This window comes from Pleurodeles waltl, chromosome 9 (genome assembly GCF_031143425.1).
Source record: "Pleurodeles waltl isolate 20211129_DDA chromosome 9, aPleWal1.hap1.20221129, whole genome shotgun sequence".
NCBI lineage: Eukaryota > Metazoa > Chordata > Amphibia > Caudata > Salamandridae > Pleurodeles > Pleurodeles waltl.
Window position 1 is genome coordinate 994,888,770 of NC_090448.1, and position 24,167 is coordinate 994,912,936.

General features: G+C 42.6%; 1 protein-coding gene across 1 annotated transcript in view; it reads left to right on the forward strand.

Moving 5' to 3' along the window:
• ATG14 (autophagy related 14) overlaps positions 1–24,167 on the forward strand; it is a 188,446-nt gene that overhangs the window by 124,106 nt on the left and 40,173 nt on the right. The window contains exons 5-6 of the mRNA XM_069208533.1: positions 13,727–13,964; positions 21,758–21,987. Coding sequence (XP_069064634.1) covers positions 13,727–13,964; positions 21,758–21,987 — 468 coding nt within the window. The remainder of the gene's footprint in view (positions 1–13,726; positions 13,965–21,757; positions 21,988–24,167) is intronic.

Sequence of the window (24,167 nt, forward strand, 5' to 3'; positions counted from 1 at the left end):
TGCCATTGTTGGTTATGGGGAGCACGGCTGTTTCTAAGATGGTTTCCTTCCTGTGTTGTCTACACCGAGTACAGGACGCGCTTTTCCCTATTTCTGCAATTTGTTTTGGACTTTAAGTAGTCTCCTCATCTCACTGGTATGAGCAGGAAAAAGAAGTAGACTGGCACTGTCTGTCTTGAAACGGAGTACTTTGTTACTATGCAGTACACCTCCAGCATGCCGCCCAGTGACTGATAAACACTAATAACTGAGAGAAACCGCTCCTGCAGCATATGATTAGCAATGATACACTGCTGCTCATCCTAATGGGGGGGGGGGGGGCATACAAATGTTCTGACCCCTCATATGGTCCGCCATACTGCACATATATGGGTATCGGTGGTGAAAGAAGTGATAGGCAGGGCCCCCTTTGACAGGGAATTCCCTATCTGGGACCTGGAACCCTTCGGATCTATGACCTCGATATGTCCATGGAGAGGGTGGATGCCTCTTGGCTGGGGATTTATATCCGGGGGAGTTCTTCCTTACTTTCCGGGAGTCTCAAGACACTTTTAATGTGGGAGTGGGTAATTTTCTACAGTTCGTCAAACTATAGAACACCGTGAAGGAATTCTCATGTGCGTACCTGGCAGTACCACCACCATCATAGGTGTTGGGGGGACTGATTCAGCGTGGGGAGGGTTGGGACCTCATCTCCCTGTTCTATAGTGCATTTCAGGTAGACCTGGTGAAGACTGTGTACAAAGCGAAGGCAGCATGGGAACTCGACCTGGGGAAAGTCATGCAGATTCAAACTGGACCCATGCCTGTGGTCTGGTAAAGACGGTGTCCTATATAAACCGATTTTACTCCACTTTAATTTTTTTGCACCGCACATATATAACACCTGAGAGACTTAAGCGTATAGATCCTAGCATGGCAATGGGTTGTGCACGCTGTGGAGTGTAGGGACGCATGGTTCTTCACCAGGCATGGCAATGCGCAGGGATGCGGGACTTCTGGAAGGTGGTGGTGCCCACATCGAAGAAGCAGTAGGAATTGCGGTCCTTATGACACCTGGGGCTTGTCTCTTGGGTGGTATGATGGTGAAACCCAGGGGACGCAATATTTCCTATAAGCTCCTGCAACTGGCACTCCTGCTTGCTATTGCTATATGCTTGATGGAGACCTGGATCGCAAGTGAGGCTTTGTGGGTTAGGGATGTACTGGAGTGGGGAGTTGCAGCGGAGCAACACATGCGACAATCTTGCATGGATAACATGGTGATGAATGATGTGGCGTCTGGAGGGCAATGCTAGATTCATTCAACGAGCACAGCGACTGGAGATGGAAACACGTCTGGGTGATCTGGAGATGTGAAGCTGTATAGAGTATGTTTTAATAAGAGAGTTGACATGCCAGGTGGGGTTTATTTTGATTATTGTTGGTTAGGCTCCGTATGTCGGCCTGGCACATGCAATGAGACAGTTCTAGTGCTTTCTGTAATGTTGGGGGGTAGTTTTGATACTTGGGCTTGCTATCATGCACAAGTTGTTTTGAAATGTATAAGTATCTAATATTTTAGGTGTTCCATACTAGACCGCGCAGCTGTCCGGTTGCGACACAGCTGTTTTGACCCTCCAGTGGTTTACCGCCTTCCCATTAGTTGCCTTTATTTTCACTCTGATGTGCTTGGTTTTTATTTTATGTCTTGCACTCTTCTTCTGGTGTTTGTCCGTCCCCCTGTAGTAGTATTGATCCTTTTGATTGGCCAACTTGTTTTCATCCACTGCTCACATTTGGGGACCTATTTTTTTCCTTTCTGTTCAGCACTCCATGAACATGCATGTGTTTTCTAGACCTCTCCCTAATGTGCTGCTTCCCCATCAAATATCTGTTCTCTGCTCTGTGGTGCTTACCATCCCTCAGAGCTGGTCTGTAAGCACAGCAACTGGGATATATTAGCCTGGTGTATGGCTGAAGAGCACTTTAAGGAATGTTTTTATTTCATCTGCTGAAATCGGCATAGTGAATAAAAGACGAGCTTTGGCTCACAAAGGCTTTAAGGTCCCATGTAATAGTCATATGCGGCTCTCACTCTTCTGCCATCTTAACAATAGAAAGTGTATTAAGCATGATACCTCCTGAAAGCTCATGGGCTCAATGGGATACAATAGAGAACCAAAAGCCTGAATCTTGTGGACAGTAAATTAGGTTTTTCAATCTTTTTCCCTTTACAATCTGGTACTTCCTTATTATTTCTAAATTCCTTTCTGAGCTTACTCTGTGAAAAGTATTTGAAAAATAAATCATACCATTTATAAAGATTGAAAACATTGAATTCTGTGTACAGTTTTGAGGTAACATGAATATGGATTTGCCTTTCCTCCAGTATTTCACCATATTGTTTTTAAATGATGGATTACAGAAAATGACAAAGTAAACAACTCAACACTCTCACTATACATGCGAGGCACGTGGGCTTTGCCAATGATTGTTTATCATGGTCATAACACACATATGAACCAAAATTCTAGCACAAAACTGACCCTACACACCAACTGGGACAAACCCTATTTCCCCTCTGGCATGTAACTCTACCTGAAGGCGAGACACCTGCTACGGAAGAGAGAAATCGAATGTGAAAGGTCTTGTATGTTTACTAAGAGGTATTTTTCCTCATTGTTTTCACTGGTAGGCATAGGGTACACAGTAAATGAGCACTATTTCCAGGTTCTGATAATTGTACAAGTAAAGTTCAGTGGGTAAATAGTTCTCTATGGCAAACCAAGTATCAACCTAATTTTCATTGCAAACCCAACCACAAAGCATAATTTCCATGATCGGTTATACTGGTGTTTCTCTGTCAAGAATAATCATGAGTGATGCTTACATCTGAGTTTCAACTAACAATAATACAATCAGTGCTTGAAATGAGTACAACAGATTAATACTCAATCCTGTGAGATTGTTTTTCAGTTTTGTCAGCCAAGGGCAGAGACAGTTTTCTGGAGCCTGGCAAAAGAAAGTTATGGCAGAAGAGTGCTGAAGATTTTTATATTTCATCCAAGATCTTAAGATGGTGATTTTTAGGCATTAGAGCAATATCATCAATCTGTACCTTCTCGATTGAGGTTTTGGGTAATTCTTAGCCTGTTGAGTATGTCTGCCGTTCTTTCCTCTGCAAGGCTTGGGTGTTGGAGTTTCACAAGTGGCAGGTTTAAAATAAGCCATTTTCTGTTTTAGGAACCTTATTTTTAATCTAGAGGGAGGCATTCATTATAAGGCTTTATTCAAGTACTAAATTAAATGTTATTATATTTCTTAACGTCTGAACATATACCCTAGGGCTCTCCATCTCTTTTCCATTATAACTTCTATCCTGAACTTTCAGTTTAATATTTTGCTTGTACCAATGCCCACTTTTCTAGTGTTTAAGACTTATATAATATTCATTGTGACTCTTAATTTGTCTTTGTTATTATTCCATGACTGAGCCTTCTTTTTCTGATATAAATCGATACCCTCTTGTTATGTTTGTGGAGAGTTTTTTTTGCTTAATAGAAGGATTTGTTTGATAGCATGTGTGGCTGTAGATACACATGCTTTGCATAAGTCTGCCATCTACTGTTGAGTCCAGAGTGTTACAAGTTGTTTTTGTTCGAGAATCTTGTCGCGTCACTTGATCGAGTAACTCCTCCTCTTGGTGATACTGCGCATGGGCATCAAGTTCTTTATTAGAGTGTTTTCTCTATGCCGTCTGGTTCAGCTGTGCGTTTCTCTCGCTCCTGTATTTCCTCGGTTCGGTAAATTCTGTACTGTTCTCTTCTGTATTTGTTTCTGCAACGGTATTGTAATTTGATAGTTTTCTATATTTTTTGTGGTCAGACTGATTTTCCACACCAGGAGCCGGTTTACTGCCCTTCGGGGTGTCCACGTCCATCTTGGGCCTAATCTTCCTCATGGTTTCAGACTATGCAGGGCTTATGAAATGTACTCTATTTTGCTTTTGGCCTTGATCCACTCGAAATTCCCCCACACCAACCAACATCTGGTGTGTAATGTGTGTCTTTCCCCAGACCACAACGAACAAACCTGCGACGCCTGCGGTTCCTTTAAATCCAAGACGACGCTCCGGGACTGAAGAGCTTGTAGGTTGGAGATGGTGTCCAAAACATCAGACGACACTCCGGATATCTTCGGGAAGAATGTGCGCAGCAGGAGCTGGAACAGGAGGAGGCCTTCTCCATCGGATTGGATGTCCAATTTGACATTGAGAGTCAGCCAGTCACCTACGCACAACCTGTGAGTAGAACAGCCCCTACTCCCCTTACAAAGACTTCAAAGAAGTCTCAGAAGCAGGTCGCCGGACCGCCACTGCCTTTGGGCCATGACTGGTTCCAAAAATCACCTTCCGATGCCCTGCCCTCCGGCTCAGCATCAGAAACAGCCAAGACATCTTCGGCATCAACCTTCAGCTCTGCAACAACTCTGGCAACTTCCGGATCGAGCAGATCCATCTAACCAAGCGCTTCCACTACCGCACATAAAGAGTCCGTTTTTACCTAGGTTACCCGGCACGCTTAGACATGCCAATGATATTTTTAAAGAGCCCGTAAGATCTTGGGTTATCACCTGAGGGTAGATAAGAAATACAAGGCAGCACCTACAGACCCTCTATTTATAAGGGCTCAATTCTCTCCTGACCTAATAGTTGACAGGACAGCATGAAAATGTGCTAATAGTCAATCCACAGGTGATGAGCCCCTCATATAAGCAAAGTGATAAACTAGATGCAGCGGCAAAAAGAGTGGCTGCAGAAGCTGCCAGTCATTGGCGTATCGCCAAATTCGCAGACACTTTTGGCACAATATGACGAATCCCACTGGGATGAAATTGAGCATCTCCTCCAGTACCTCCCAGAGGAACATCGTAAAAGAGTACAAGAGATAGTTTCAGAGGGTCAAACCATCTCTAATAATCACATTAGGTGTGTGACTGATGCCGCAGATACCGCAGCACACAGAATTGACACTACTATCATTACACATAGGTACGCTTGGCTTAGGTGTTCAGAATTCAAGCCAGAAATACAGCAGGCAGTCCTCAACATGCCATTCAATAGTGAACACCTAACTGGCTAAGACATAAACAACACCATAGAAAAACTTTAAAAAGACTCTGAGACAGCAAAGGTTATGGGGGCATTACTCTCCACTACACAATGTAGTAATTTTCGTCACCCACAATTCAGGGGTGTTTCAAACCATCCTCTACCGACCCCTTCACCTCTCAAAATAAACAAGGCTCTTATTTCTCTAATAGAGGTTCCTTTAGAAGATCCTACAGAGGTGCAAACAACAAAGGCAGAGGAAAGGCACCTACCTCCAGAGGATCTGCCTCCACTGCACGGCAGTGACTACTTACACCTTCCACCACCTCACACCTCTCCAGTAAGGGGAAGACTCAAAGATTTCTACCCCCAAAGGTCTGATATCACCACAGACCAGTGGGTTCTCTCAATTATCCAACATGGTTATTTTCTGGGGCTCACTTCCACTCCACCAAACATTCCCCCTCGCACTAAAACATTCTCAAAAGGACATCTTACTCTTCTCAAAGAAGAGGTGCCGTCCCTTCTTCTCGAAGGGGCTGTGGAATCAGTCTCCTCCTCACAGCAAGGTGTCAGGAGTATACTCCCTATACTTCCTTATATCAAAGGAGGACGGGTCACTCAGGACAATTCTGGATCTCAGACCACTTATTCTCTACATTCTCTCAGAGCATTCCCATATGGTCACTCTCCAAGATGTCATTCCACTGTTACAGCGAGGCGACTTTATGATAGCTTTAAATCTAAATGACGCATACTTTCATATTCCCATTCATCCAGCACACCACAAATTCCTTAGATTTTTCATTGTGGGTAAACATGATCAGTTCAAAGTTTTACCCTTCAGGGTAACAACCGCACCCAGGGTCTTCATAAAATGTCTAGCAGTAGTTGCTGCATACCTCAGGGGTCAACACATTCATGTCTTTCCTTACTTGGACAATTGGCTCATCGAAGCAAGTATTTTCCAACACTGTCAGCATCAGACACAGATCACATTAGACCTCCTTCACACTCTGGGATGCACAATTAACTTTCTCAAATCTCATCTCCAACCTCTGCAGATACAGCCTTATCTACGAGCAATTCTCAATGCTCAGATAGGGTTAGCATATCCAAGTACAGCTCAAATTCAAACTTTGATTTCTCAGTTACTGCCAACGCAAGGTCTATGGGATCCCATTCAACAAGCTTTACATATCAATTACTTGGAGCTTCAAGCAGTTTTCCTAGCAGTGAAGGCTTTTCTGCCCCTACTCTCCTACAAAGTGGTTCTAGTCAGTACAGCAACATGAAAACCATGTTTTATCTGCAGAAACGGTGGGACACGTTCTTCTCAGTTGTCCCATCTGGCTCAGACAACATGGAAATTGGCAATTCACCACCACATATATTTAGTGGCAGAGTATCTCTCAGTCATGGACAACTAGTTTGCAGACCTCCTCAGCAGGATGCAGCAACAAGTCCACGAATGGGAACTCCACCCACAAGTCTTTCACCAGTAATTTCAAAAATGGGGAACACCCCAAACAGACCTCTTCGCCATCGCAGAGAATACAAAATGCCAAACCCTCGCATTCAGATACCCACACCTTCAGTACAAGGGCAAAGCTCTATGGATGAATTGGTAAGGATATTTGCTTACGCTTTTCTGCCTCTCCCACTCACTCCGTCTCTAGTTCGCAAAGTGAGACAAATCTCACTCACCAGGATATTGTAGCTCCTACATGGGCATGTCAAGCTTGGTTCTCAATACTTCTGGATCTATCAGTAGGTTCCGCACGAGAAACTTCCCAACAGGCCAGACCTTCTAACTCAAAATCCAGGACAGATCAGGAATCCAGACCCCAAAACGCTCAACTTGCGATATGGCTCCTGAAGTCTTACATTTTGGTTACTTAAATGTACCACCAGAATGCATGGACATTTTAAAAGAAGCACATAAACCTACAACCAGACAGTGTTATACTGCAAAATGGAAACGTTTTGTAAGCTACTGTCGACCTAAACACATCGACTTTCTGAAAGCCTCAGTCCAAGACATTGTTTATTTGCTGCATTTACAAAAAGCAAACTTAGCATACTCATCTATTTGTCTTCATTTAGCTGCTTACCCCCCAAAACAGGCAACACATCTCTTTTTTCAGAGTTCCAGTTATCAAAGCTTTCATGGAAGGTCTCAAAGGAGTCATTCCTCTCCAGCACCATCCTGGAACCTTAATGTTGTCCTTACTAGGCTCATGGGTCCACATTTCGAGCCAATGGATGCATGCACTTTACAATTCCTTTCATGGAAAGTGGCTTTTTTAGTAGCTATAACTTCCCTAAGACGTGTAAGTGAACTCCAGGCAGTAACCTTAGAAGAACCATTCTTCCAGATACACAGATAGAGCAGGTCTCTGAACAAACCCTAAGTTCCTTCCTAAAGTAGTTTCACAATTCCACATCAACCAATCAATTGAATTACTAGTTTTTTTTAACAACCAGACTCAGTTGCAGAGAGAGCTCTTCACACACTGGACATTAAAAGGGCTCTCATATATTATATAGACAGAACCAAACCGTTTAGTAAATCTAAACAACTTTTTGTAGCATATCCAGTGCCTCAAAAAGGCAACCCAATATCAAAAAAATGGTATAGCCAGATGGATAATCAAATGTATTCAAACATGCTACGCTAAAGCCAAATGGCAGTTGCCTGTTACCTCCAGAAAACTCCACTAGGAAAGAGGGTGCTTCTATGACTTTTCTAGGTAACATCCCAATAGCAGACATATGTAAAGCTGCTACTTGGTCTACACCACATACATTTTCTAACCACTATTGGGTAGATGTTTTAGCATGCCAACAAACCTATGTTGGCCAAGCAGTGTCACGAACACTTTTTCTAGCAACTCCAATTTCTACAGGCTAGCCTCCGTTTATTTGGAGGGGCTTCTTTACAGTCTATGCAAAGCATGTGTACCTACAGCCACACATGCCATACAGCGGAAAATGTTACCCAGTAGGCATCTGTTCGTGGCATGTAGTGCTGTAGGTTCACATGTTCCCTCCCTACTCCCTGGACACCTGTGGCCATTTTAGTTGCATTGTCATTTAAATATTGTAAATAGGTAAATACACTGCATAGTCACCTCTTTCTCTTTACTCTTTATAAAATCCTTACCTCACCCGCTTGCGGGAAAACAATCTAACAAAAGACTCTATGCCCATACGCAGTATCACTGTGAGGAGGAGTCACTCGATGTTGTGACTCGAAAAGATTCTTCGAATAAAAACAACTTGTAACACTCAGATACTCCAGACACAACACTAGATGGCAGACATATGCAAAGCATTTGAATCTACAGCACTACATGCCACAAACAGATGTCTACTGGGTAAGTAACATTTTCCTTACTTAGAATGGGCATGGTAACATTTTGCTTAATTTCCAAGTAAAGAGGTGTTGTCTGAAGTACCCCTTATTTTATTGACCTTGGTTAGTTTGGTAAAGATAGAAAAATTATTTGGGAAAAGTGATCTGTGAAGAACAGAGTGAAAAGAAAATTCAAATTTTTCAGGGAAGGCTTCTTTTTACTTTTGTCCTATTCCTTCCCACAACTGTGCCATTTTAGTAGGATTTCACATTTCTGCTGCCATAATTGTGCAGCAGTAGGTGGAGTACTGAATTATAATCTTTCACAGTTACACATCCCTGCCCCTTCTTTTTATTTAATTAGCACATTAATCCTGATGGGTACTGTAACTATAGCGGAGCTGGTACGTAATGTTAATGGGTGTTAAGATGACTTCCCCCATCCATTTCCACCTCTGCATACCTTATCTTTGAACTCTGTTGTTGAACAGGAGATTGCCCTTCAGCAAAAAAGTTACTCATCTCATAAAACATTTTTTTACATAATATTTATACATCCTTTGCTTATTCCAGTCTCTAATTAGAAGTCAGCCCAACTAAAAGCTCCTGTTGAAGCTATCTACAGATCACATCTTTTTGCTACTGCATCTCACTGCTCCTTTTTGCCTTTAGTACGCAGATTACATCAACTTTTTTCCCTAAATTCTGTTTATTCAGCATTATTTCAACTTTTACAAATAAGTCACCATCCATTTTAAGGCAATTTGCATTCCCACCATTTCTATTAGAGTATAAAACACATCACCAAATATCTTTGATTAAGAAGGCACTCCTATAGCACTGCAGCAGAGAACCACTGGCCGATTTGCATCCAAGGCACTCTTTCAGGTGTATTGTATGCCCAATGGAAATACTTAACTTGAATAAGTCTCAGTTAAGCTGGGATTACCAGCTGCCTGCCATCTATCTTTGTCTCCACTGAGTTATCCTCTTCCAACACATCCATATTCAATTCACATTTGCTCTTTAATTGCATCATTGGCTCTGGACATTCATAACTAGAGTTCAATGCAGGCAGGATATTTCCTTCCCCCAGTTTCTCCCATGGTCAGCTTGGGTTCCAGCAGGTTATGTTCTGGAATTGAGTAGAGGGAAGTCCTTTCGGCAGAGCCCTTGCATCCTCATATAATTATTATTAGCAGCCAGTAGCTTCAAAAAACCTACAGGAGGGATCCTATACAGGTAGTTTGGCAAAACGCATATCGCCTGTGTCAACACCCATTTTAAGCAGGACGCCCCTCCAACATATTTAATGGTACTGTGCATCATCTTGATATGTGGGCTTTAAGTTTCTGGGTCAGGGATAGGATATTAAGATCCCAGCTGGTCTGTGGGTCCCTGGATATCGGTATAACAAGATATTTGAAAGGTCCTTGGTGGTAATGAAGAGCAGGATCAGCTAAAACCTTGTCCGAAGGGTTCCCAATAAGCGGGATAACAGCTGACTTATTCCAATTAATTCAGAGGCCAGATGCCTCTCCGATATGAGGCACAATCCACTGGTGGTTTGTTGGACTTGGGGATGACTACCACCGTGGCCCCACATAGGCCCATGGGTAGCTCCCATTTCTTCAGGTCCTCGTTGAACATCTTCAATAGGGATGGAACTAGACAAGTGTAGGAAAGTGGGATATTATGCAGTGAGGATGATTAGGCTTCACTGTGCAGTACCTTCACGTAACCTCCCCTCCCCCAATAGGTCCTTTGGATTTATAAATCCCTAGCTCAGTCTGGTAGTGTGGAACTGAGGGGTCAGGCATTACTAGAGGAACATATGTTAAGCATTTCAGATTACCAACAGGGGGCGATGAGTAAATGCCGCAACTCAAAAGAAATCCAACACCAATTATAAAAAATAAAGCAGATTTTCTCTATAATTTTAGATACCAAAATGAAGACTATCAGATGACTATAACCTGAATTATAGATTTTCAAACGAAAAATAAATCTGTGCATATCACTCTTGCAAAACTTTAACATGTAGTCAATGGGGAAATGTACTTGTGACAATTGGTCACTTGCAGGTCGAGGTAAAGGTGGTTCAGGTCCCTGGACAAAGCTCGGACAGTCAGTTGATTTTTACCTGGCTCATAGGCCTGGGAGCAGAGTTGTCTTGGCTGTCTGTGGTGCTTAAAGCAGGAACTGAGAGAGCTAGTTTTGCTGCCTGGACAGTGCTTGTGAGGAAAGGGGTGCAAAATCTCATCAACTGGACCACTGGAGCTTCTGGTTGAAGATGCAACGAGGTTCAGTAGAAGTGTAGTGTCGAGCAAAGTTAGTTGTAGCCCAACTTGCCACCAGGAAGCCTTGGCAGAATCAAATTCAGCTTTTGGTTACTTTGACTTCCTGGAGTCTGAGGGAGAACAGTAGCTGCCTGAAACTTGTTTGAGGCCATAAATACGTTTTCCACAATGCACTAGATCATTTACTTTCAGGCAGTCCCTAGGCGGGCCCTATGTCCAGTGATTCTTTGGTTCCAGGAGCGCGTTTCTTGCCTGTTGCTGCAGGGGACTAGTTCCTCTAGTTCAAGGGAGTTTTGGTGCTGCCTTTGGCGCGCACAGGGGCTCCTCTTTTCTTTAGAGACGGTCTCTGGTCCAGGAAGAGTCGCAGTCGTGCAGTTGCAGGATGGTAGCCACTGATGTATTCTTTGGTGCCTTTCCCTTTTCGCTGGTCCTGTGGTCACATACTCTGATCTCTTCTTTGCCTTTTGTTGTAAGTCAGCCAGATCTGATGTCCTGGTTCCAGGGGCATCCCTTAAAGCCTAGATTTAGTGGTGTTGGTGCTGGTAGCCAATGGTTTCTTAGCCACAGCAGCTAATCTACCCCTGAGGTGCCCATTCCTTTCCTATTCTACCCAGAAGCCTTTATTCTGCCACTTAAAAAAACGGTAGAACCCATCTTTAGCTGTGCAGACCAAGTAGGCCACCTTAGGGGTGTGACTAGATTTAATCGGGGTGTACACGTCCTGACTACCTAATTTGCAGATATGCCTGAGGCAGGGGGTGGCTTTGTTCTGCTGTGACGTAGCCCAAATATCAGAGCCAGTGTGGCCTTTTGAAGCTCACCACCTTGATGTGCCACTTAACTAGCCGTCCTATCAAGAGGGGGATGATATCTTCTATCCATTTAGACCTTTGTTTCTGACACTTTGGAGTGTCCACACCTCCTGCGGGGAGGTGCAAGGGGGAGATTCCTCTCTTAGCGGTATCAGATACTCCCTGTTGTGGTAAGAGGAACTTCACCCGCAGAGGCCCTATCATATGCACTCAACTCCCAGGCACTCAATATTCCATACCAAACCTGGTTCCTTGGTGGGCACTCTGTTCTTCTGCAAGTTAGTCCAGCTTTACTCACTTGGTAGACCCCCACAATGCAGGCTTGTTCTCCTTGAACAACACAACACAGATCTCTTTTCTTTTGTGGCCTCCATCTTAGGCCAGCAAACCATGACCCATATTACAACTACTTCTGACTTGCCCCGCACAACTTAACCCATATTCCCGTCACCTAAGCAGTTTATTCTTTAAAACAGGTGCACTCCTTTAGTAATTGAATTTAACTGAGAGCCAACTCCTCAGGTCTTTGGTTTATTTTTCCAAATCACTGGTAATGATATATCCTGTTTTGGAAACAGAATGTTCCACACCTCCATTAGTAAGGCAATACAAAGTAGGCAGTGGATGATAACCCTGTTTCATTTTCCTGTCCCAATATTCCACTTTCCTTACCTACCTTCCTTCTGTCCCACTTCAGACCACCAAAAAAACATGTTCTAATTAACTAGAAACTCGGTGTTTTCTAAAGATAGTCTCTAAATACCTACAGCAAGAAGATGCTTGCTGATAAATGGCGGTTTGGTGCAGGTGACCCAATGAAATGCGTGCCATTCAGCTATGCTTTGCCAGAAACCAGAAAACAATTTCTGTCTCTACCATGTGTTCTTGAACTCATCAAAATAACTGCAAGGATTATGAATAATCCTAAATTCAGTAAAAATCTGAATGTTTTACAAACATGGTCATGTTATCCTCTATTCCCTGCCTGACTGAATCGTCTAGTATCTGTGTCTGAAATGCAGTATTATTACAAAGACTTTTTCCTGTGCTTTGCCAAGACATGATCTCTTGTGAAAAGTAGTCGCATTTAATGCTGACCATGTTTGAAAAGTATACATTTGAACAAATCTTTCAGTTCAGCTAAGTCTATCAGAATAGTCCCATGTTTCTCTCACTGTTATGATAGCCTGTTCAGCACTTTTATTTACTTATTTTAATGTTTTTTGTTGTATCTGCAGGCTGCCTTTCAATCTCTCTGAAGCAAGGGATGTAATCGGATTGGCTGTATGCTCTGTGTCAGGGTACTTTGAACAAGATTGATATTGGTCTAACCACCAGGGAACTGCATAATTAGTTTGCTTTCTGTTAATCATTGATTAAGAAGAGATAGCAAGGGTAGTTGGAGTACACATTAAAAAACAAAACGTTTTGCCTATTGGTTTTGAGTATCACAAATAGTGGAGTATTTATGCACATGGCAGGCTACTACAGAGAAAGATTCAGCCTCTCTTCTGGTGATTAGTCAGATGTGTGATTGTATGTCAGGTTTTCTTCAACTACGTTCCAAAGCTTGCTCCTTTAATAACTCTGGTAACTGTGGCATTTGAGTTTGTTCTGGTAAGGAGGTCAATGCTTTGCTCCTTTTTCTTGGATACTTATTACAAAGATTTTTATAGCTAAGGCACCTCAGATGGCATGCTGTTACATTTCCACTTAAGATACCTTTCAGAAAATTCACTAAAACAAGTATGAATTCCACTTGTTAGTCGTTATGATTATTTGCGCAGACAACATCAACTTTGGATTCAATTTGTGTATTGGAATAATGCATTTGATATATGCATTGTTGTGTTTTAAATGTTTTGGATATGGCCATATTCTTAACTTTGACTGTGAATGAAATGTATTTATTTGAGGTAATAAGCAACTAAGTTACTTGAGTAGTTGAAGTGAATATAAATGTACCCAATTTAGTCTTACAGAGCAGTTGAAACGAGTATACATACATTGAAAAATTAAGAGCCCAATTATTATATTTAAATGAAACTATATGTCTAGCATGCTACATAGATCTAAATGTACCAATGTTTCCACATGTTGGCCGTAAGCTTATGACATGAACATCTACTTCTGAAGTAGTCACTACACTTTATCCTGTTTGTAGATTCTGAGAAACTTATAAAAATGAAAGAAGACAACCAAAAGCTTTATCGCAGAGCACAGCGGCATCTGGAGAAGAAAGAAAAAATACAGCGACACAATCGCAGACTTGGTGATCTGGTGGACAAAAGAAATAATGATTTAAGAACCCAGCATGCACAACTGGCAGATATTCGGCGGTCCCATATACTGGAGCTAACGTCTTTTATTTTCCCTGTGGCTGAAGTAAAAACCGTAATTAGGTAAATTTAATAATCTTAAAATAGCAATAATCTTGGTTTCAATGCATGTTTTGTGTCTTCCACCAGAGAATCATGAAATCTGTTCAAGCAGCTCATTAAAGGCATACCATTGTGGTTTTGTCTGTTCATGCATTCAACTATGACTCTTCCTGATCTTTAGCTTAATGAATTCCTTACACTCTTTAGATCTTCCTGTGGGGTTATGCCCAAAAACATATGTTCTCATAAGAAATCAGTCGTAGTTTAGGGCAGGTGAGGTTACACACAATGGGGCTATGCACCCATTTTGCAGATGTGATCCTTTCCTCACATGACAAAGAAAGTTCTCTAGTGGAGCGGGTCTGAAGGCTGGAATCCCTTCTTGAGCAGTGAATAGCTCACATACACCAAGTGGGGTATCCTGCGCCTCCCACAAGCACAAATTGCCAAAATATAAAGATAGCCCTTGATGTCTTAAACATTGCAGTTTACTTTCATTGTCATAATGTAAATAGGAATTTCTACCTGCCTAACTAGCACTCCTGATTATCGTTGTTTTCTTTCTTCTGGACTCTCTTGGGCAATCAGTTACATAACTGGTACAACAAGGTGAACTTCCCTCAGAAATGTCCTTCCAGATTATTTCCTCCTTCCCAATTACAATTTGATGCCATTAATACTTGTTATAAATAGTAATTGTGTAAATTTCCACTTTCTAAGGATGGCAGCAGACTTGTGCAAATTATGTATATTAAATGTAATCATAAGTAGTAAAATATGTGATTAATCCTAAATCCTTTACCACCATTCATTTCCACAGGAGTACTTGACCAATCACATTGGAAGGTCTGTATTCCATTAAGGTTCCTCTTAATATACCACCTGCATCAACAGCACTACCACCTTTCACTAAGCCCTCTAATCCTACACTCATTCTAACTATCCTAACATCAAACAAAAATGTCATATAGTTTACAGTACAAAATACAACCCAGGTTTGCATTATTTTTCTAAGCACCTGCGTTATCTACAGTTGTTCAAACCACAACTTTACCTCCATAATGACATCACAAACATTAGACATAAAGGTGCCTATTAGGTCACGCATCTCCTATTCTAATGCCTACATGTACTGCTTCCCACTACACCCAGAGGTGGCTTTTACATCAGAGTCCATCCTTCTCACATGCAAAACTTAACGCACAGCAGCCTTTAGACCTCAGAGTACAAATGGTATTTTTGAAGCTAACATATAGTATGCGAGGATGTGGATGAGGAATACTAATAATGCGAAATCCAAGGTGTTTGTCAGTGATGGAACTTGATTCTTATGAGGCATGGGGCCACTTAAATTGCAAGTGAATGGAACTCCCATGAGAATACTCCTGGCTCATTGTGTGCTGCCATATGGTAGGGGACTGCACCAGGAACAGTCTACCAACTCAGAGTCTTGAAGAACAGCAACAAGCGTGTTATTGTTTTTCTGTATCTCGGACTAGGAACTAAGTGAAAGCATTGTCCATTTGTTTCTGAGTACATGCCATCATTGGTCTCCGGTGCAGCAGTAGAAACTAAACCCCACTGTGTAAAATACATGTAGTGTTGGTATGAGCCAAGGCATTCACTGGCTCCATAATGCAGTCCAAACTTTGATTCATGTAAACAATTGTGACCAGTTATTTAATCAGTTATCTATAGGTACAAATTCAAGCAATACCTTCTGGGGGTGAGGGTATAGGGGTGGGAGGTATCCATTGTGAGTTGCTTCTGAACCAGCACTGCACAGCATGTTTAAAAGTGCTGATGGATTGATTGAGTCCACCTCAGTGTCTAGCGCCTCTCACACAGCCACCATCTCCTGTGCCAGAAAATTGAAATTGGAAGAGCTGACTAATCCATAGCCAAAACATATCTTTAGTTGTCTGCAAGATATCCTCTCTTAACAAAGTCCTTTTCTTTGTTGAAGACCAGCGTACAAAGGATACCTGTGCAACAGTGGACACGCAAGCCACTTTGAAAAGGCTACTTTCTTCAGTGACTCATGATTCCAGTCTACAGCCATGACATTCTGTGTATGGAGCGCAACCCACTTTCTCCTTCTCAGAGTGCTGATAATATTTTGAAGTGGTTGGGGGTCTTATCCTCAAAAGTATAAGAGCACTGATATGGCAATCAGCTGTATCTCGGGCTAGGGACTTAGTAAACGAACTGTTTATCAGAAATTTTAGCTTTCTTAGTGTAAAAAAAAAACAGCACAAAGTCTTTGTGAGCATACTGTGTTCAGAGAAATGAATTCAAAGGTATTAAATCCATACCCCACTCTATTCCTCATTCAGTTTGAGATATGTGTGCCCTTTCTCAAGCTGGCTACTGCATAAATGGTTCTGCAACCAAGACCGTATCAATTGTATTATTGATGACAGCTTTCCTTTTGATTGGGGAATTGTGTTGGGTGGGTCCGCTTTGGTGTGTTTTAGGCTGGTTTTGATTTCTTTATCTGCCATGCCTGATATAAGTAACAAGTATTTCAAATGTTAGTGAGCTGTACTTTGTCGATATGTCCTTATAAAATGAGAAGTGGATGGTCCCAAAAGGGTCTGGTCGAAGAACTGCAAGCACAGAGAGCTGATGGCAGAATCCTGTGCTGACATATGATAGACTCCTTTGCTGTGTAAGCTTGCTTGTGAGTAGAGGTTTAGATGCAGGTTGGTCAAGGATTTTGATATAAATATTGCACTACGTTGTGTAAACCCTCTAGATATTATTGATAACAGTATAGAGAGACTTCTCATCCATCTGCCATTTTATTTTGGTATATGATAGCTCAATATCAGGAAAACATGGGAAATATGAATTGCCATAAGGGAATAATGACACAGCTATCCTCTTGCGTGACTTGGCAAATCGGTTATTAGAAGGATTATTTTTGGAGCAGACAGATTAGAAGTAATAGCTTCTTAAAGCAAAGGCTTGTGTGTTGCAGCCACCATCTTGGATCGAGGTCAGGCAGTATTAAATTGTGCACCCTTCTTTTCATATTCTGCGCTACAGGAAGGTGAAGGTATCAGTCTTGTTGGGTTTCAAAATTGAGACATGCAAGTCTGAAGCAAATGCCAGCAGAAGTGCTTACTCACTGATGCATCTTGCACATGGCAACACTCGCTGTGTATTTTTATGCAAGCCATTCTACAAATAGATGGGACTGCTGGTTATGATATCATGTTAAGCATGAGCAAAACAGTAGAGAAGTAATGGCTACATAAGTGTGAGAAAATGAATGTACTGTATGGTAAGGTTGGGGCTTGTCGTGTAGTACATTCACATTTGTCTCCTTGGGTCCAGTCAAAGTTATTTGCTCAGACCCTCAGCTCAACCCTTTGGTAGCTATGGCAAAGAGCAGCAAGGCATAGCAAAGGAACAATGTGTAAAAGGATTTAACAGAACGAAACTCCAAAATACACAAAATATCACCAAACAAGAAAGAGACACAACAACAATTTACAACAATAGTGCATATTTTTATGAATTTTTAGAGTCCTTTATGACTCAAATCCACCGGAGGGTTCCGGAGATATGAAGTTTTAAAGCATTAAAAAATATTACCATCAAGCACAAACAAGCATTGACAAGTCAAAAGTTTACAAACTTTGCAAAACTTTAGTTACACTGAATTCGGCGACTCTGACCCGAGTTGGGTGAGCAAATCCACCAGGATAGAGCTCTTAGGAGTCTAGAATGAAAACAGGACAGCTACCTGGCCACCAGAGTGTCCTAGAAGCAAGTTCCAAACTTTACAGGCTTAAAGGTTGTCAATGGCTGCTCTGAGGCTGTGCAGTCCACGGGGGTGAAGTCCGGTCGAGTCCATGGGTGAGTGGGGGTCATGCCGACCATGGACATTAAGGTCCCACAAAGTCCTCCACACGGGTCAAGGGGCTGCTGATGCAGATCTTTAGTTCTTAAAACACAGTGCTTCCGGTGCAAACATTTGGTGGGGGCTAGTGTCGTAGTTCAACAAATCTGGTCTCTGACAGCTAACCCGGGTCCAGCAGACTTTGGTGCATATCTTAGAATCCTTTGTTGATGCACCCTGGTGACTGGTAACTGGAAAGTTCCACGGTGGCTACCACTGTCGTTTTGGGCTCCTTCCACTCTTGTTTCCCTGGAAGAGGTTCCAGGCACCAGCGAACTGATCCTTGGAGCCTCTGCAGTGGACTGGGGGCCAGGAATCAACTTTTCTCTGGGCCTGGCACAAGGAACAGGGCCCAAACTCCACTAGTCCAGTGTGCAGCAGGTGCAGTCACTCCGGTGCCACAATCTCTCTCTCTCTGCACTTCAAAGTTCTTCTTGACCTTGGTCAGAATCCAGTGAATACTAACTTCTAGGGCAGTGGTTCCCAACCTTTTGACTTTTGTGGACCCCCACTTTATCATTACTGGAATCCAGGGACCTCCACTGAATCATTATTGGAATCCAGTGGATCCACCCCCCCCCCCCCCCCCCCCCCCCCCTCCTTCACTGAGTCATTCCTGAAAGCTGGGGACCTAATCTGATATTTTTTAATTTCCTGACCGGTCACGGACCCACTGAGGAGGCTTCGTGGACACCCAGGGGTCCCCCGCACCACAGGTTGGGAACCACTTTTATAGGGTGCTGGGGTGTCAATATATCTCAGTAAAGTGCCACGAAGGGACAAAGTGGTCACTAGCCAATGGGCTAAACCTGGTGACACAGTTCCAGTGATGTGTGATACCTGACTATCCCAGAGTGTACTTTGCACACTACAACCAACATGACTGAGGTCTTCCTCGAGTGTGAGGACCTTGTAATCCCACACCTTGGGATGTGGCTGCCCATGGAAAACTGCTTCTAATACAATTTTTCCCTCCTTTGGCCCTGGTCTGCCCTGTCTAGTGGGGAAACAAAAAGGCTTCTTGCTCGTGAATGTGTTCACAGCAGCCCTTCAAAGACAGCATCACCCTTTGATGCATGCCTTTCAGGCTAACACCCTCTGCAGCCCACCCTGTGAGGTGGTGGGGGGGGTCACACCTCCAGTGCAGCAACAGCCTTTGTTCTCAGCCTGGGAGTCGTTTACAGGCAGGAGGACGGAAACCTGTCTCAGTGAAGTCGGTGGACTAGCTGGGTCAAAGTATGGCTACTTTTGCTAAAGGGGTCAGCATTAACATGATTATATATGTTGAGTCCCATTTGATGTCCCCTTTAATTTGAAACCTTACATGATAGGGTTAGGTAGCCTCTATCAGAAGTTAGACGCATTGGAGTGCCAACCGTTAACTCGGCAATTACTTCTTAAGGCTACTCAACCATCTTCAGCAAACACCGACATTTTAGGGCTTTGCTGCACAGACATGTCAAAACTATATATGTGTGTGTTAACAATATACTGCTCCTTGGCATAGGGCTATATAGGCCTGCCTTAGAGGAGGCTTACATAAATGGTTAAGGGACTTAATGTGACTTTGACAATAATAGTAATGGCAAAGTCGAGTGTTCAGTGCATGCACAGCCTTTGCAGCCTGCAATGGCAGCTGAGAGTCATGTTTTCACTTTGTCACACACAGAGTAAGGCACAAGCCAACGCTAAAATAACCTGTGATCAACCCTCTGGTAGATTGGCACAGAGCAGTCTGGGTCAACTTAGAGGCAATGTGTAAACTATTTACGCAATACTTCAAATAGTAATAAAGTAAACATGAGGCCACAAAAACGATCCCATACTAAGTTAGAAAATAGAGTGTTTTAATAAACAAAACACAACTGATTTGACAAAAATCTAATCTGTAGAACCAGAAATATACAAATTTAAACATGTTAGTGACAAAAGCTCCAAAATGCACAGTCAACTGTGGATAACTGGTTGTGCTGGAAAGGGACAAAGTCACAGGTTCAGATTAACCACAATGCAGCACGGACTGCCTACAGGGACCCAGTTAGGCCCACTGAACAGAATACCTTAAATCCTGGTTTGCAGAGTATTGTGAGGATCTCGTAGCCAAAGTAATGTCAGTTCTGAGATGCGGCGAGGCTGCGGTGCGAGCTCTTGCGTTGTTGTCGAGGATCGTGTCGATGAGGGCTTGTGATGCAAAGTCTGGCGTTTAGGATGCGTCACACTGCTGTGGGCGATGCTTCGGTTCTAAGGAGTTGCGAGGCTGTGGAACACAATCTGGTGTCACCGTCAAGGCTGCTGTCGATAAGGGATGCGAGGGCCTGCATTGAGGATGCACAGCAGCAGTTAAGATTAGGCGAAGGGCTGCAAAGCGAGCCTTTGTGACTGTCCCGATCCAGACAGTTGTTGCCATGCGTTTGCTCTACTCTGGGTTGCGCCACACAGCAGAGAAGACATGTTGTTTATGCTGGATCCACAGAGGCTGGCAAAGCACCTTAAGCCCATATTCAAGGGTCCAGGAGTGTGGTGGCACCCCTTGGGTGGGCAGACTCACAGATAGAATCCTGTTGTGCCCCAGAGGCCTCATATCTGGAAGCCTGCCAACTAGCCTTTCGAGTCACTCTGGGATTCTGGTTTCAATAGATGCAGGTCCAGCCTTTCTAACCAAGGCAATAGGGCAGCAGGTCAGCACAGTAAGACAGCAGTCCAGCAGAGTGGAAGTCCATTCAGCAGCACAGAAGTCCTTCATTCTTGCAGAGTATCCAAAAGCCCAGAAGTGTACTAAAGAGTTGGCGTCTGAGGTTCAGTGTTATACCCAGTTGTGCCTTTGAAGTGGGGAGATGATTCTAGAGGTATGCCTTTGTAGTTCACAGGGGCCCTGCCTTCCTAGCCCTGCTTCCAGACTAATTACAGAGGGTATGCAGCCCTTTGTGTGGAGGCAGAACCCAGCCTATTTATATATGGGGGGTGGACCCGGCTCCCCTCTCTTATCCTGCCAGTGATGCCTCATCCAAGCACACCTAAGCGCCCCAATAAATGTGGCTGTCTAGGAGGAATACTGAAAGCCAAACTGTCAACTACAGCCAGCCATGTGACCCAGAGACAGGCTGCAGGCACCAAATAACTAAGGCAGAAAAATGCCAACTTTCTAAAAGTGGCTTTTTCAGAATTGTAATTTAAAATCTGACTTCACCATAAGTCTGGATCTTTCATTACAATGCTCAAGACAGCAAACATGACCTGGTTACCTGCTCCCATTTGGAAACTACAGCTTATTAAATGTAATGAAGTAACTCCAGTGCTATCCTATGGGAGAGGTAGGCTTTGCAGTAGTGCAGAACAAATTTAAGAGTTTTTCACAACCAGGACTGGTAAAACTTAAGTACTGGTAAGTACATGTCCTGCTTTTTAAATGCATTGCACCCTGCCCTCTGGGCTGTCTGGGACCTAGGCCGTAGGGTTTACTTATATGTTTTAAAAAGGAAGGTTCAGGCCTGGCAGAAGGTTTATTTTGCCAGGCCAAAATGACAGTTTCAAACTTCACAAACACAGGCTCCAATTGCGGGCCTGAGACATGTTTAAAGTGCTACTCAGATGGGTGGCCCAATCAGTGCTACAGGCTTACCAGCAGCATTTAATTGACAGGTCCTGGGCACCGGTAATGCCGCTTTACTAGGGACTTAAAAGTAAATTAAATATACCAATTGGGTGTAGGCCTCTTTTACCATGTTTTAAGGAGAGAGCACAAGCACTTTGGCCTTGGTTAGCCATAGCAAAGTGTGCAGAGTCCTATGGCCAGCAAAACTGAAGTCAGCAAAACAAGAGGTCTGAAAGCAAAATGTCTGTCAGAAACCACACCAAGGATACCGGAACTAACAACAAGCATGTCTTTTCTTTTTTTTTATTTCAGAGATCCTGCTGATGTATCCTGTGAGAGTGACAATGCAATGACCTCTAGCACCATAAACAAACTTGCAGAAGCCAGGAGGACTACATATCTCTCTGGGCGATGGGTCTGTGATGACCACAATGGAGACACTAGCATTAGTATTGCAGGGCCCTGGATAAGCCTTCCCAGCAACGGAGACTATTCAGCTTATTACAATTGGGTTGAAGAGAAAAAGTCCACCCAAGGACCTGGTAAATATTATTGTATTTCTAAAATAATATTTAAGGCTAACACTTTAAATAATAAAGCATCTACCATTGATTAAGTCTATCTCAACACCTTTAAAAAGATGTTGAAAATTCTAAAGTGGTCTTTGTATTGAACTCTAATTAATTATTAGTAGATATAAATGTAGTACACAAAGTATTTTCAAATAGAATTGTACCTTCTATTCACCACTGTAGTACTAGCTGCCTTTCACACAGCTCTTTTGAACGACAAAACAAGAGGCATTATCCTGCACAGGCATTAGCTATTAACATGACTTCAACTTAGCCATGACTAGCACAGGACTATTTTTTGAAGCAATGCTGGCCCTCTGCTTTCTGACCTGTGGCTGTAGTGGAGAGCCCAGCTGTGTAATTATAATGTTGTTGAGTCTTTAGCTGCCTGTTTATTCCAACACTCTATCGAAATTATTGCTGATTATGATCTGCTATGCAGTGTCTGGATGGGGCCTCGCATACAGTGGCAAATGGAAGGTCTTACCATTTCGGGAATAGCCAAAGCTTCATCCATTATTTCCTTTTGCCTGGAAGACCGAAGTTCCAAAATCTGTCCTTTAGGTTGTCCCATGCTTATGAATCAACACTGACCTGACCTAAAATCACGATTAAGCTGAAATCTTTGAGATTTGTATCCAAGAACTCATTAATAATAGCAATTGACATTATCTTTTGGTCTCCTACAAAGGGTGGAAATGCATTGTCAAAATAATATTGTTGCTCCTTTCAATTAGGTAAGCAGTTTTTGTGTCAAATACAAGCTGATGTCAAATACTTTACTTAAGATGCAGGCAAGGTTGATGTATTTATTTTTGAAAGGTGGCAGGCATTTAAAAGTATAAAATTAAATGTTCTCCCTTCCTGTTTAAAGACTGGGGATGTGCTGGGTTTCTGAATCCTGAGCTAGCTTTCTTGTTCCAAACCTCTGACCTGACGTCCTGTCCTTCACGGGACCCATGAGGTCATGGTGACGGTTGCCCTGCCTTATTTAGGGTGGTGGAAATGTTACCATATTACCCTGTCTAGGACGGTGATGTGAGGCATGGCAGTCTAAGGCAGGGAAATTGCTCCGTGGCCCCCAAATGCATATTGCTGTGTCACAGGTTTTTAATGTATTTATTTATTTTTATTTTTTGTTTATCAAGATAAAGCTTCCACTGTTGAAGTTTATTCCTGAAAAAATTTAAACACTTTGTGAAAAAGGCTTATCAAACATGGCACGAATTTGGCAAAGCTTTATTCCTTTTAGTTGTGCAGAGTTACACTGAAGGCAGCAAGATTTCCCTTTAAACCTTCTTCTCTTCCCCCCCCCCTGCTGATCAGGGAGACCAGAGAGCCATCCTTCATACTTCACTCTCTGAATGAATAGGAAGCTCAGTGCGACATATTCAAAGATTCATTACTATTTGTGGGAGTGATAAATAAAAGTAATCAGAAAGTGCACAATTTAATTTTTCTTCTCTGTACTATTATTTTGAAGGTGTGTACCACAAACTAAATAGTCTCTAAGTGCTTATGACTCGATGCATAGGTATGTTCATATGCGAATGACGCCATCCATTGTTTATTAATTACTCTTTATATAATTCTGGATGATTGTTATTTGGATACACGTATGGATATGTGTATGCTGGTGTTTCATGTGTCACCCACTTTTTAAGTCCCATTCTATTCGTAAAGATTAGTAATTTTACTGATGTTTTGGAAGTATATTTACTAAACAGTGTTCATGGTTTTGTCCTATTTTATACTTTTTCTCCTACAAGTAATACATTCACTTAGTGCAGTATAGAACTCCACTTCAAGAGCACTTGTGGCATATGACCCACACTGAACATACTTAAAGGACACCAACCTGTCCATAATTTCATGATCAGTTACTCTCTCTAGGCTAGCTCTACAGGGAATATTCTGTTCATCATATGTGTGGTTTACCGTTTGTTTGCTTAAATACTATGTGTTCTAAACATCTGCCTCCTAAATTTCCTCTCCCTTCTGATGTAGTCCCATTAAATTAGAAATGTTAATACTCTTGTGTAAAACACCTTGTGCTTGCAAATTAATTCCTGTAGCGCACATGCTCTACAAACGTCATAAACGTTATTGAAGATGCATTTTTGTTTGGAGCTAAATACAGCTAAGCTGAC